This window comes from Schistocerca cancellata, chromosome 9 (genome assembly GCF_023864275.1).
Source record: "Schistocerca cancellata isolate TAMUIC-IGC-003103 chromosome 9, iqSchCanc2.1, whole genome shotgun sequence".
Taxonomy (NCBI): domain Eukaryota; kingdom Metazoa; phylum Arthropoda; class Insecta; order Orthoptera; family Acrididae; genus Schistocerca; species Schistocerca cancellata.
The window spans coordinates 7,545,191-7,559,558 of NC_064634.1; the positions used below are offsets into that span (position 1 = coordinate 7,545,191).

At 36.4% G+C, this 14,368-nt stretch overlaps 1 protein-coding gene across 1 annotated transcript in view; it reads left to right on the plus strand.

The window, feature by feature from the left end:
* Nucleotides 1–12,564, plus strand: part of LOC126100129 (histone-lysine N-methyltransferase PR-Set7) — a 41,558-nt gene extending 28,994 nt beyond the window's left edge. The window contains exons 5-6 of the mRNA XM_049910663.1: nt 10,063–10,253; nt 11,050–12,564. Coding sequence (XP_049766620.1) covers nt 10,063–10,253; nt 11,050–11,260 — 402 coding nt within the window. The 3' untranslated portion in view covers nt 11,261–12,564. The remainder of the gene's footprint in view (nt 1–10,062; nt 10,254–11,049) is intronic.
* The last annotated feature ends 1,804 nt before the right edge of the window (nt 12,565–14,368 follow it).

Here is a 14,368-nt window from a genome sequence, read left to right on the forward strand (position 1 = left end):
AAAATCTTAATTATAGTGACTGCAAAATTCATATAATGAGAACAGTATTTAATTTTTGTTTTAAATTTACCTTTAAAATGTGCAGGAAACACACAAGTGGCACATCAGTCTTCTAGGAAATAACCTTCTCTTCCCACTGGTACTATATAAATTCATGTCTCTCATAATTTAAATTATGCGCAAAACTATAAAAATTGTTAATTAATTAATTAACACTTCAAAATTGAACATAGAAAACTTATGACCTAAATGTGTTTATGATGTGTGCTTATGTTATCCACCACATGCTGCAATGCTATTGGTGTAGCTGTCAGGTGTAATTGATTATGCTGACTATATTAATATTTGATTCAGGCATCTGTAGTCGGCTAGTTAAATAATTAAATAAATGTCTAAGTAGCTCACTGTATGCATCTCGATGAGTGAGTGTTTTCAGTTGGTAGTTCTGTCTTTTCTGTGATTTAGTTACTACAATTATTACTAAAGTTAATGTGAAAAGTTATCACATATTCTCTTTTTCACGTAGAGACTAATAATTAATACAAAAGTTCCACACTCAGTCTGCATATCAAAAGAATGTCACTCTGAGTTCTCCACCTTGACTTATTGTGCTCTTCTGTAAGCTTTGTGGCCTACACTCCAGGTACACAAACATGTAGAATGCTGGTACCATTATGTCCTAACTGCAATGGTCCCTGTGACATCACGTGCACAGAAGCACTCCCATCTTGTGCGGGCTTGGCGCCCCCGTGGCCCTCACATCAAACATCAGAGCGCATGCTGTGGTAGTGTTCTGGCCAAAGCAGTACACCTCGGATCTCTTTTTCTGGCTGTCGTGTAACAATGCTTAATATGCAGCCAAACTAAATAACAAGCTTCAGAAATGCTAAAATGGTAAATAATGTGCCATGCAAGGCTGTCAAAGTCTCACTGTTGGGAACTATGTATGTGTGGTGTTTCAAACAAGATAGTCTGGTCTACTTTTTCCTTCTTAATAAGCTAAATAAGATGCCTTTCTAAATTATTTATGCAACCAGTGTATTTGCTCAGTAGAAGTCACTTAAAATATTTTTAATTGTAACTGGATGGTGTTGCTCTTTTCCTAAGGAATTATGTGGAGTGGTACAAGGCTTTAATTTTGGGACAGAACTCTTACACAGAAGTCACATCGAAGGTAAATTTCTTGAATGTCAGAGTAACACAGTATCTCAATATCGGATTAAGATGACGACATGTGATTTATTTATTTTTTATTTATTTATTTATTGTTCCGTCGGACCAAATTAACCCTTTCAGACCTGGTGGACACAATTGTGTACATAAAGTTTGTTCACTAATATTTCGCTGGCAAGAAATGTCAGGTGCATCAAAACTCATTGTGCAAACTTTTGTAGGTTTAGTTTAGCCATGCTCCAGCAGCTGCTGCTCTCTTGTGAGCAGTCTGTGAACTACATAGTAAAATATACTCTCTGGTATTGTCTCTCTGTGGGAAGCCATTACTCGTTGACTTTATTGCTGTAATAGTCACATTGTGGGTTTTGTTAATGAACGTTTTGTGTGGTTTTTCTTCTTTTGGAAACGTTATACATTCTTTCAGTGGAATTTTCAGCAATTTCATTCAGTTCATATTTGTTTTATGTATCAGGTAAATTTAATGTACACATTTGTGTACAACAGGTCTTTAATGGTGTAAAATTGGAAACGTAACCTAAAATTTCTCTCAGATGTGTTTGCATGGTGATGGTAGTTATGTGTGGTATTTTTTTCAATAATTTCAGTACTAGCAGCAAGGAGGAGAGTAACTGACCAGTACACAGGATTTTATTTTAGATTTCTGGCTTTTGACTTACAAATATGGATAAGGAATTTCTTTCTGTGGAGAAAGGTTTTGACTTGATTATGGACATAATTGAAAATGGTGACGTTTCTGACATTAGTTTGAGTGGAGATGAGGATGACAGTATACCATTTATTGAAAGGCAAGCTCCACAGTAAGTGAAACGTGTTGGAGCAGATAAAGTGGGCGTGAATGATGTGTGTAGAAACACCATATCTGAAGATGAAGATGACGGAGACGTGATGGATGCTGAAATGAGCTTATTATGCAATGAAAACAACCCAGAATTGAATAACCTGTGTGACAACATAATGGTGACACCTAAAGAATCCATAAAATGGAAACGCAAGCCTCTAAGTACCATGACAGAAACATACAAAGCTCCAAATGTTGAAAAATCTGTCTTGTGTTCTCCAATACAGTACTTCAAAAGATATATACCAGATGATTTGTTCACTAAAATGGCAGCACATACTAATATTTATGCATTACAACAAGGCAAATCCTCATTCAAGCAGACAACAACTCAAGAACTAGAGGTGCTATTTGGTTTTCATATACTGACTGGCGCTTTGAAATTTCCCAGATTACGAATGTATTGGGATACAAGCCTGAAGGTAAATGTGTTTTGGGAAAACATGTCACGAGACAGATTTTTAGAATTACGAACAAATTTACACGTGGTGAACAACCTGGAGAAGCCACCTGAAAATAAAGATAAATTTTACAAAGTCAGGCCAGTTTACACAGCCATTCGAAAACGCTGCAGTGAACTTCCTATAGAAGAAAATGTTTGTGTGGACGAAGGAATTATTCCTTTCACAGGGAAGTTTTCTGCAAAGCAGTATGTCAAGGGGAAACCAAGTCCATGGGCAATCAAAGTCTTCATGTTGTGTGGAAAGAGTGGAATAGTGCATGATTTCCTTTTGTATCAAGGTGCTACAACTGAACTAAATACCACATGCTGCAAAAAATTTGGATTAGGTCCTGCTGTTGTTTTAGGATTTTCTGTTCCACTCTCAAAAGGTAAAGGTCATAAACTATACTTTGACAACGTCTTTTCATCTTATCATCTGTTTCAAGTTCTGAAATCTCAAGGCATCAATGCAGCAGGTACTGCCCGTCAAAACAGGTTTGGAAAGAACTTGCCTTTCTCAGATGATAAAACAATAATGAAACAAACCAGAGGTTACTGTGAAGAAATCACAGTGTAAGTGGTTAGACAATAGGCCAGTTGTATTGTGTTCTAATTTTGTTGGTAAAGGCTCAGTGGATGAAGTCGAGCGTTGGGACAAAAAGCACCATAAATATGTGAAAGTAGAAAGACCTGAAATAGTGAGAAGATATAATCATGCAATGGGTGGTGTGGATCTATTTGATCAATTGATAAGCTACTACAGAGTTTTCAACAGATCTCTAAAATGGTCTTTGCGTATGATTTTTCACGCTGTTGACTTTGCCATCGTGCAAAGTTGGTTGGAGTACAGACGAGATGCAGACAACCTGTCTATCCCAAAGAAGCAGCAAATGGACCTTCTTTCCTTTCGTATCAGGGTAGCAGATGGATCGATACTGTGCCAAAAGAAAGTGACTGGAAAGAAGATGATGAAGGACTGGTTTCAGACATGAGAGTCATACCAAGAAAAAGAGGAGAATTACGACCAGCTACAGAGATACAGTTTGATTCCATTGACCATTTGTCTTTGCATGATGTAGGAGCTCCAAGTCGCTGCAAATTACCAAAATGTACAGGGCGTTCAAGAATTCAGTGCAGAAAATGTAAAGTACATTTGTGTCTCCAAAAGGACAGAAATTGTTTTTTGCAGTTTCATACTAAACCTTAAACTCGGGTGTTGACCATTGTTGTTTAAACAAGAATGTAATATGGAATTATTTTTATTGTTTCCTCTGTTTTAAAGTGAAATAAAGAGTGGCATAATTCATCCGTACTGTTAACCTCCTTAATGTATGACATGAAGCTCAAGACCTGATGGACACATTTGTGTACATTAAATATCTAGAAAAGTAGAGATCATACGAAATTTTTTCTTAGAAAAATTTTGTCAGGAGACTCACCTGAATGCAAAAACGATGTCAGACATTTTTTTTACAAGTAAATAAAAAATCAGGTCTGAAAGGGTTAAGGAGAAGTCTCCATGGTCATGGAACGAGTCAATACATGAAATTATAACACGATAGTAGAAACAGATAAAATGAAATATAAAAACATATTCAGGTGGCAAGTCGTAAGTTTAAATAAAGAAAATCAACAATGTAACACTGGAATTTGCTTAATTTTTTAGCTCTTCCAGGAGCTCCTCGACAGAATAGGAGTAGTGAGCCATGAGGAAACTCTTCAGTTTGGACTTAAAAGAGTTTGGGCTACTGCTAAGATTTTTGAGTTCTTGTGGTAGCTTATTGAAAATGGATGCAGCAGAATACTGCACTCCTTTCTGCACTAGAGTCAAGGAAGTGCATTCCACATGCAGATTTGATTTCTGCCTAGTATTAACTGAGTGAAAGCTGGGAACAGGCTAATATTGCTAACAACAAACGACATTAAAGAAAATATATACTGTGGGGGATAATGTCAGAATTCCCGGACTATTGAATAGGGGTCGACAGGAGGTTCTTGAACTTACACTACATATAGCTCGAACAGCCCGTTTTTGAGCCAAAAATACCCTCTTTGAATCAGAAGAATTACCCCAAAAAATAATACCATACGGCATAAGCGAATGAAAATATGCGAAGTAGACTACTATTCGTGTTGAACTGTCACTTATTTCAGATACTGTTCTAATGGTAAATAATGCAGCATTTAGTTTCTGAACAAGATCCTGGACATGGGCTTTCCACAACAGCTTACTATCTATCCAAACGCCTAGGAACTTGAACTGTTCATCTTGCTTATAATATGCCCATTCTGTCTGATCAAAATATCGGTTCTTGTTGAATTGTGAGTTAGAAACTGTAAAAACTGAGTCTTACTGCGATTTAGCATCAAATTATTTTCCACAAGCCATGAACTTATTTCATGAACTACATTATTTGATACTGTTTCAATATTACACTACCAAGCTGGTGTCATCAGCAAACAGAAATATTTTTGAATCACCTGTAATACTAGAAGGCATATCATTTATATAAATAAGAAACAGCAGTGGCCCCAGCACCGATCCTTGGGGAACGCCCCACTTCACAGTGCCCCATTGGGACTGAACATCACTACCATTCTCAATATTGCGGAGAATTACCTTCTGATTTCTGTTCTTAAAGTAAGAGGCGAACCAGTTGTAAGCTACTCCCCTTACTCCATAATGGTCCAACTTCTGCCATAATATTTTGTGGTCAACACTGTCAAAAGCCTTCGTTAAATCAAAGAAAACACCTAGCGTTCGCAACCTTTTATTTAATCCATCCAAAACCTCACAGAGAAAAGAGAAAATAGCATTTTCAGTTGTTAAACCATTTCTAAAACCAAACTGTACATTTGACAGCAAATTATGTGAATTTAAATGCTCCAGTAACCTTGTATATACAAGGGAGCACTTCACTACATCAGAATCCAGTGACCAGTATGCACTTAAAACACATTTTACTTTGAAACTTCCTGGCAGATTGAAACTGTGTCCCAACCTGGGGCTCAAACCCAGGACATTTGCCTTTCACAGCCAAGTGATCCACCTCCAAGTTAGGCTGGAGAACTTCTGTGAAATTTGGAAGGTAGGAGATGAGGTAGTGGTGGAAGTAAACCCATGAGGGCAGGCTGTGAGTCAAGCTCATGTAGCTCAGGTGGTAGAGCACTTGTCTGCGAAAGGCAAAGTTGCTGGTACACAGTTGTAATCTGCCAAGAAATTTTTATCAGTGTGCACTCCACTATAGACTGAAAATTTAATGTTGCATTTTACTTATCTGCAGATGTATATCTTGAACACATGTCACAAAATTCAAAATTATTCGTTTCGGCTACTGCCATTTTGGCGGTTTGGAGTGATTCTGGTGTGTATGAAGTTCCACTCACCTTAAAGTGAATATCTTCTCGCACGCACGACTCCTTGAAGTTACTGAAATGCCATCGTTAGCCAGAAAAAGCTACAGAAAAAATAGCTGTACACCTCGTAACCACAAGTAACACTAAAATTTGTTTTTTATAGTATGGTTAATAATAGTTAAGTGAAAGTATTTATGTGTCTAAATTTCCAAACTTATTACAGTAAGCTTTCATACACGAGTTACTACAGAGTCTGAAAAGTCCACAAACGCATGTCATTCATAACTCAAGCCTGTTTTTAGTACTCATTAGTCAACCTTCACAGAAAGTTTACAAACTGATTTTTTGTTTGAATAGCTCACTCAGATGTTGCTATAATCAGTCTCAAGTAACAAAATGTTCGCATTTGTGAGAAAGCAAGATGAGAGACAGAATTTAGTTATTTAAAATATCACCAAAAACTCCGAATTTCAGACAGTGCGTTAAATTTAACATTAAATTTAACTCTCTTCCACACTTTGTCACTTTCAAACATTTTGGTACCAAAATATTACAATATTAATAATTTTTATCAGTGTACCCATCAGTAGGTCAGTCCTAGCTCTGACTCTATGCATCTCTATACATAATAGAAGTTTCTAGATCCCAAAATACATCTGAATATGCTAATTCCTGATTGGCAGAGAAACATCACAGCCAGTCAGGAACCAACATCAAACCATTCAAATCCAAGCATATATACTAATCAATCAAAATTTGTCATTGAATCAGAACAGTAAATTGACATAAATTTTGAAAACCCACAAATATAAAATTAACTCCCTCTTAACGAAACTCATCATCATCATCATCATCATCATCATCATCATCATTATCAAGATTTCCTTCCAGAAAGTCGGGTAGGAACTTGGTGAACGATATGCCTCCATTGGTTTCTGTCCTGGTATAGCTTTTCCCGCTCCACTGCATCCCATGTTACTCCTCTCCTCTTGAGATCTTCCTTAACCTGGTCTGTCAATCTCTTTCTAGGCCGTCTGCAGTTCATGGTCTCGCAGTCGCCTTTTCGCTTCCCGAGCTCAGGGTCCGGGGTTCGATTCCCGGTGGGGTTAGGGGTTTTCACCTGCCTCGAGATGACTGTGTGTTTGTGTTGTCTTCATCATTTCATCATCATTCATGAAAGTGGCGAGATTTGACTGAGCAAAGGTTGGGAATTTGTACGGGCACTGATAACCGTGCAGTTGAGTGCCCCTCATACCAAATGTCATCATCATCGTCATCTTTCTAGGCTGCCCAATTAATCTTCTCTTGTTACCTCCGTCTCCAAATACTGGTGTGGAGTTCGAATCGGGTGCATTCGCTTCACATGATTGAACCACTTCAATCTCAAAGCACTCCTCCTCTCCTCTGTAGTCAATGTCACCTGCAGCTCTCTCCTTACACAATCATTCCTGACTCTGTCTCTCCTAGTTTTTTGTAGAGCTGACATAAGGAACTTCATTTCACATGTTTGTATTTGACTCTCTTCTCTCTTATTTATGACACAGGCCTCTAGACATACACCTAGACATACATCATGATTGGCAGGAGATAAGTTACATACATGGTCTGTTTGGCTGTTAGAGGGACTCCCTTGACCCAGATTAGATTTCGTACTTGGTGGAAGAAGCTAGATCCATTTGTTATTCTGTTTAAGACTTCTAGTTTAGAACTTCCATTGTGTGGTGTGATGCTACCCAGAAAATTGAAGTTTTCACACATTTTCTTAACAAAACTACTTTACCAAAATCATGATCTCATTTCACCAGTACCATAAACTGACAAACTAGTTTATTACAAATTCCCCAGTACAAATGACTAACACACACACCATTCTTGAGCATTCCTCAAGAGACCAGTTATTTCAACGGGTAGCATAAAAATTTTACATAAAACATTATTTCACATTCACACACCATTCACTCTCATAACCAAGCACAATTATAATAGTAATTGATAAACAATTAAAAAATTAAACAAACAGAACTGAAAATAAATATAACGGTATTGTGACTGCAGCTCAAACAGTCTCCACCGGCCAGTGACCTCCACGAGATCACATAGAAACTACAGACTCCCGTGCACCTGGCACCACCTATCCTGCACTTGACTCATACTGCACGCCTGTTCACTGCTGTTATGTGCGATCTCAGTAGGCACAATGTCGGGTGCTACGCCTCACCATCATCAGATGCCTTACAGATAGGAAAACAGTAGTGTGGGTGATGTTAAATATACGAACAAACAAAAAATGTAGGAATATGTAAAAATATACATGACACATATGCCATAAAAATATTTTTGTGCAATTTTCAATGTCAATAATCTATACTGGTAGGTACTGGTGATGGCCTGGGTGTGCCCTGTTCTTACACAAAATAACTATCGCCAGTACAGTGCACTGATCTTGATGTATATGAGTGATCATGATCACACATTCAGTAGTTCAAAATAAAGTATTCATAGTCATTAATTAAAATGATTTCATGTGGTGAAATGAGAAATGAAATAAGTAACTTGAAATAAAATCCACAATTTAAGTCCAAATGTATATCTACATTTATACTCTGCAAACCACAGCGACGTACATGGCAGAGGGTACACATTGTACCAGTTATTAGGGTTTCTTCCTGTTCTATTCACATATGGAGCATGGGAAGAATGATTGTTTGAATGCATCCGTACATGCAGTAATTATCTTAATCTTATCCCTATGTGAGCAATACGTAGGGGGTTGTAGTATATTTGTAGAGTAATCATTTAAAGCTGGTCCTTGAAACTTTGTTATTAGATTTTCTCAGGATAGTTTACATCTATCTTGTAGGGTCTTCCTGTTCAGTTCCTGCAGTATCTCTCTGACACGCTTCGATGGATGAAACAAACCCGTGACCATTCACACTGCCCTTCTATGTATACATTCAATAGCCTCTGTTAATTCTATCTGGTACGTGCCAACACACACTTATTCTAGAACCTGTCACATGAGTGATTTGTAAGCAATCTGCTTTGTAGACTGATCACACTTCCCCAGTATTCTACCAATAAACTGAAATCTACCGCTTGTTTTACCCACGACTGAGCCTATGTGATCATTCAATTTCATGCCCCTACAAGGTGTCATACCCAGGTATTTGTATGATTTGGTCGATTCCAACAGTGGTAATAAAACAGTAATGTCAGTAATAAAACAGTAATGGGAAATAACGGAAACCTCCTGCCCTAATGGAGTAAATAACACAACATTGTGTAACAGTCAAAGTAAATAGCGAACGTTTCACTGTGACAAAGCTAATAAATAAATAAATAAAACCTAGCCTATTATGTAATATAGTTAATAAACCAATAAGCGAAGACGTTTAGTCGCATCCATCATGGATTTTCCATTGTTTAAAGAACCAATAAATATTTTGTTAAAAGCTTTGATAGTCAATAGTGCATTTCCAGAGTAAAATCTTAACTGGCACCACCACGTGATGTCTCTTTAAGGCGTTTTTGTTCTCCTGTGGTGGTGCTTGTCGAAGGAGGCCCAGTCCCCATGCCACTCGTGGCCGACGCACACAGCGACCCCACGAGCACTGCGGCGTGCAACGCTGTTTGAACTAGTATGCTTCTGAATAAATAGGAATTGGTATTCAAGCTAACCTCTCTCTGTTCACCGAGCAGTAACCCTGGTTGCCAGTCGTGTATAGATTTTATTTCCACCACTGTATTTAATTTTGTTTTACTGTCAGACACTCACTCTTCCATATGAAGTCATTAATTAAAATTACTGGGAATATTTTATTTTAAACTGCTGAATTTACAATGGTGGTCATGATGTACTTCAGCACCAGTGCCCTCTGCCGGCTTTAACTATGTTGTGTAACTATAGGACACCTCCAGGTCATCACTGACACTTAGTCTGTGTCTGTATGTATAGATTATTGACATTGATACTTGTATCAGAATATTTTTATGGTATGTGTGACTGTTAGCTACATATCCTTCATGTATTCATAGTTCATTTAGCCTCAGCTAATGGAATTTATTTAGTCACACTACTGTTTAGTCCCATTTACATACTTTGTCTTAAGTTGATAAAATGTGTTTCTGTAATGGTTTTGTTTCGTAATCAGCATAATGTTTTTGTTTTGTATAAAGGATTTTAAATGAGTTACTTCATAATGCAATAGTTATTTGTATTTTTTTATTTAAGGTTCATAACTTTGAGGGAAAGGGGCGTGGTATTGTTACGACAAGAGATTTCCACAAGGGTGAATTTGTAGTTGAATATGCTGGAGAACTCATCAGTATGACTGAAGCAAAAGTCCGGGAAGCACTCTATGCACAGGATCAGAATACTGGCTGTTATATGTATTACTTCAAGCACAAGAACACTCAGTACTGGTAAGTAAACAAAAAAGAACTGAAAGTTTTGCCATGTTGGATGGAACACTGGTATTTGGTTAGCATTATTTTTCTACTCGTAGAACACGTACTTTTTTGCAAATTTAATGTGGCCTTTTGTCACTGTTCATTATGTTTAAAAATACAAGTAAAAATTCTTTTCCTTACTTTACTGCTTTATATCTAGACATTAAATATGCAGTTTGAAAATACAGTAAATTTTTTACACAGTCATGTAGCCCAAAGTAAATGACAGAGCGCACTTGTGTTATACAAAGTGATGATCTCCCACTTTCTTGTTTGTTGTGCAACTAAGCAAATATCTGGAGCCTCTTTGACAGAAACTTGTTGTAGGTAAGGTATTTCACGCAGAAACTTTGGATGTCACTGTGATGTTCAGGAATTACGTGCATCCATTCTTCTTGTTTTTCACTGATCTTAGAAATCTTATTTCCATTGCGAGAATTCTATTTTCCTTGTGATCTGTAGCTCATTGGTATACAACAAAGGAGGAAGAGGTATGGCCTTCTACATTTTCAGTCATCTCCCTTTTCATGTTTTGCTTTGCAAGTATCTATTTACTGTTGACGATTTTGTGACTTTTGCGAGTTTTTCTTTCTCAGTATCTTTACCAAATTTGTTTATATTATTGTACCCTAGATCATTAAAACTATTTAGAGTGCTCAGTAAAACAGTTTCAGAGTGATACAACTGTTTGTGTTTTCTAAAGTATTATACTTAATAATTTTTTGTTGTGCTGTTTCTCGTGGGTTAAAGTCGGTGACTTAAATTTCAGTGTGGATGCCACAGCAGAGACAGGAAGATTAGGGAGGCTCGTAAACCACAGTCGGAATGGTAATCTCGTGACAAAAACTGTGACTGTAGAAAACCAACCACGGCTTGTTCTTGTTGCTAAAGAAGACATACCAGCAGGTGAGGAGGTGATGTACGATTATGGTGACAGAAGCAAGGAATCTATAAGGCATCATCCTTGGTTGACTTCTTAGTGTTCCACGAAATCTGAAAAGAAGAGCATGTGTGATGTCATGTGCCTCATGTAACAATAATGAATACTTGAAAAATAGAATAAACGGTAGCTCTCAAAAGAGGGAAGAATCTAAAAACATTCCTTGCCTATATAAAATATGCACGAATTATAACATTTGACAGATTCAGGATGAAAGGGATTTGGCAAGTTATGCATAGACTTCTTCATAGAAGTACAGATAATGTAAATTTTAGAAAGCAAGCGAAAGAAAAATTGTTGTATGTTACAACTTTTATCACTGTACACTAAACAAATTGTGTATTTAAATTTTCATTATAGAAAAATCAAAACACATGTATATTCAGTGCATTGCTAGAAGTACACGATATATTTTGACTGAAAGTTTGTCTAGTTTTTATGTTTGTTTAAGGACACAAGCATTATAGTGATTTGTTTTTTGATGTGCATTTTTGTTTGTGTCACATATAATATTATCACAACTGTGGCTACGTATTAAGATTTGTCGTTGAGTTTTTAGCTGTATGAAAGTAATTTATTGCACTTATTCTCAGAACTCTTTCTCTTGTGTAGTTTGTTCTAAATGTTTTATTTATTAGTACACAGACATGGCATGTGTCTGACACTGCCAAAATTTTAGTATAAAATGTATACTGAATTATTTGTTATATAATTACATTAGTTGAATGCAGTTAATTTGTGTACTGTTGACTTTAAATTTGAATTGTGTGTCTGAACTAAATTCTCACAGGATTTTTATTTCATTTATAAGTATTTGTTTCTTTTTAAATCATTCTTAGACTGTTTTCTTTGTTTTTTAATCTAATGAAATAAATTAAGTATATTATATTTTATCTGTAATTCAGTGAAGTAAAGAGACTAAAACTATTATAAATGTTTGTATGTCTTCGTAGTTATTGCAAAGAAGGGGTAACCTCTTTAAAACATGATTTATTTGAAACCTGGGAAGTCTGTTCCAGTGATATGTTACATTCATTGTTTCTCTCCTGTAGCTCAATTTTATGTACGAGAATGCAGACTGATTTGTTCAATGGTTATGGTTTTCATGACACATTATCTAGTTTTGGAGGTGTTCCTCATTCGATCATATTAGATTTTGTTCAAATTTAATGTGCAAGTTTGATAGTCGACCAAAGGAAGATTTACAACTTTCCAATTTGCAAATGGGGTGTCTCTTAACCCTTTCAGACCTGAATTTTGTCTGGAGGTAGGAAAACATTTCTTTATGCTGTAATGCTTTTTGGTGATTTTTAAAAATGATTTTAGATAAAAGATATATATAAATATGTGTACCTGTTTTCAGTATATACTTTGTACACTTGGTTGGCTTTTATGGTCTAAAATAATTAATTTGGAAATATTCACTGTTGTAATAAATACACTGTTAATTCAATAATTACCATACAAAAAACCAATAATAATATGCAGTTATATAGTGGAGTATAACTAACCAACAACTTTTGTGAATTTTGGCGTTCAGAAGGTGCTGCAAACTGTTACATTCACTTTTTGATATTTTAACAGTGATGCCCAGCAGGTGGGAGGACTTGTGTGTCGTGAAAAGATTAACATCCACAGATGTGTATGTGAGGTTTCCATTGAGGGAAAAATATTTCGTTCAAGCTAATTCACTCTTAAAAATTAATGTACACAGTTGTAGGCAGAAGGTCTGAAACGATTAAGTGAAGGATATGCAGATGTCACAGCAATATTTCAAGATTTTTAGTTGTGTTTTAAGTGCTGTAGTTGAGTGGATAATTTCTGGTAAAGCTGCAAAACTTGGCAAGATAGTCTAACAGTTTGTGTTGTGCACATTCAGTAATTTTTATGTCATTTATTTTGCTAATTTTGCTACAAGTGACACTCAAAGTTGTTGGCTTTGAAACATTTCTTTTTGTGAACTTATTGCCTAGTAGTTTGTTTATGAAACCTGTAAGTTTTATTGCTTTTGGTTTTGTAGTTTTTGAGATGTGGAGAGATGAAATTTTCTGCCAAAACAAGTGATTTTTGGACCCTTGTATCTCTTAAGGATAACTGATCCAAACTTGTGTTGACTGCCGTTTGACAGAGTCTGTTTTTCTATTTCTGCAAATATTTTCTCCCTTGAAGTTCTACAATTATTCATTAATGCAAATCAATATTTTGGAGTATCATACTATAGAATTTTTTAAGATAATTATTAGTCACCATGTAATGAAAAGGTTCTGTTGGTATATCATGACCTTTGCTATTGCCATATAATAAAAAGATTTTATCCTCATAAGCAAGAGGCCACACCCAATAGACAGGCCTGGAATGAGCCCGAATGGAATGCACATACTGAGTGAGGAAATAATTGTCCTGCCATCATTGTCACTTTCGAAGCGCGTGGCTGTAGCAATGCAGAAACTCTGGTTGTGGTGAAAGTTTAGATCATGATGGGGAGCTTTGTTTTGTTTGTGTGTGTTTTCTGACAAATATGCCTGAGTGTGCCATTACAGGTTGCTTGTCTTGCAACAGGAAGATGAAGGGAAGTGGAATAACCTACCATCAATTCCACAGAGACATACAGTTTCAAAGGGTGTGGACTTCGGAGAGTAACTAGAAAGACCACATTAATGTGCCAAATGCTACTGTTTGTTCATGGCGTTTTAAACCAGACAATTATGCTGGGATTTGCTAGCTAGGTTACTGGATAAATCTGTCAGAACAGTTGTGAAACTAGATGCTGTGCTCTATGCAAATCTTTCAGTTCGCACAAGTGTTTGGACGTGTGCTGAAAGAGTATTAGAAGAAAGCAGGGAAGGCAGGTTTCAGGGAAGAGCAGTTTTGAAACTTGATACACATGAAACTCGAGCTTGCTCTGTCCACATTAATTGGTTTACCAAACTTAGGAAATTAATTGTGTCTGCCCAGGAGTCGATTGGAAGAACTAGAACTTGAAAAAGAAAAAAAAAAAATCAGAACTTTGTGCAGTGTTTTGAAACTAAGAGAGAGATTTGTGTGAGAGAAGTTGAAAGCCTATCATCACAGACAAAGGGAGAGTGAATTGACTTCAACTAATCTGGTATCTGATAAAGTGAAGGATGTTTTGAAGAAGAATTTCTCT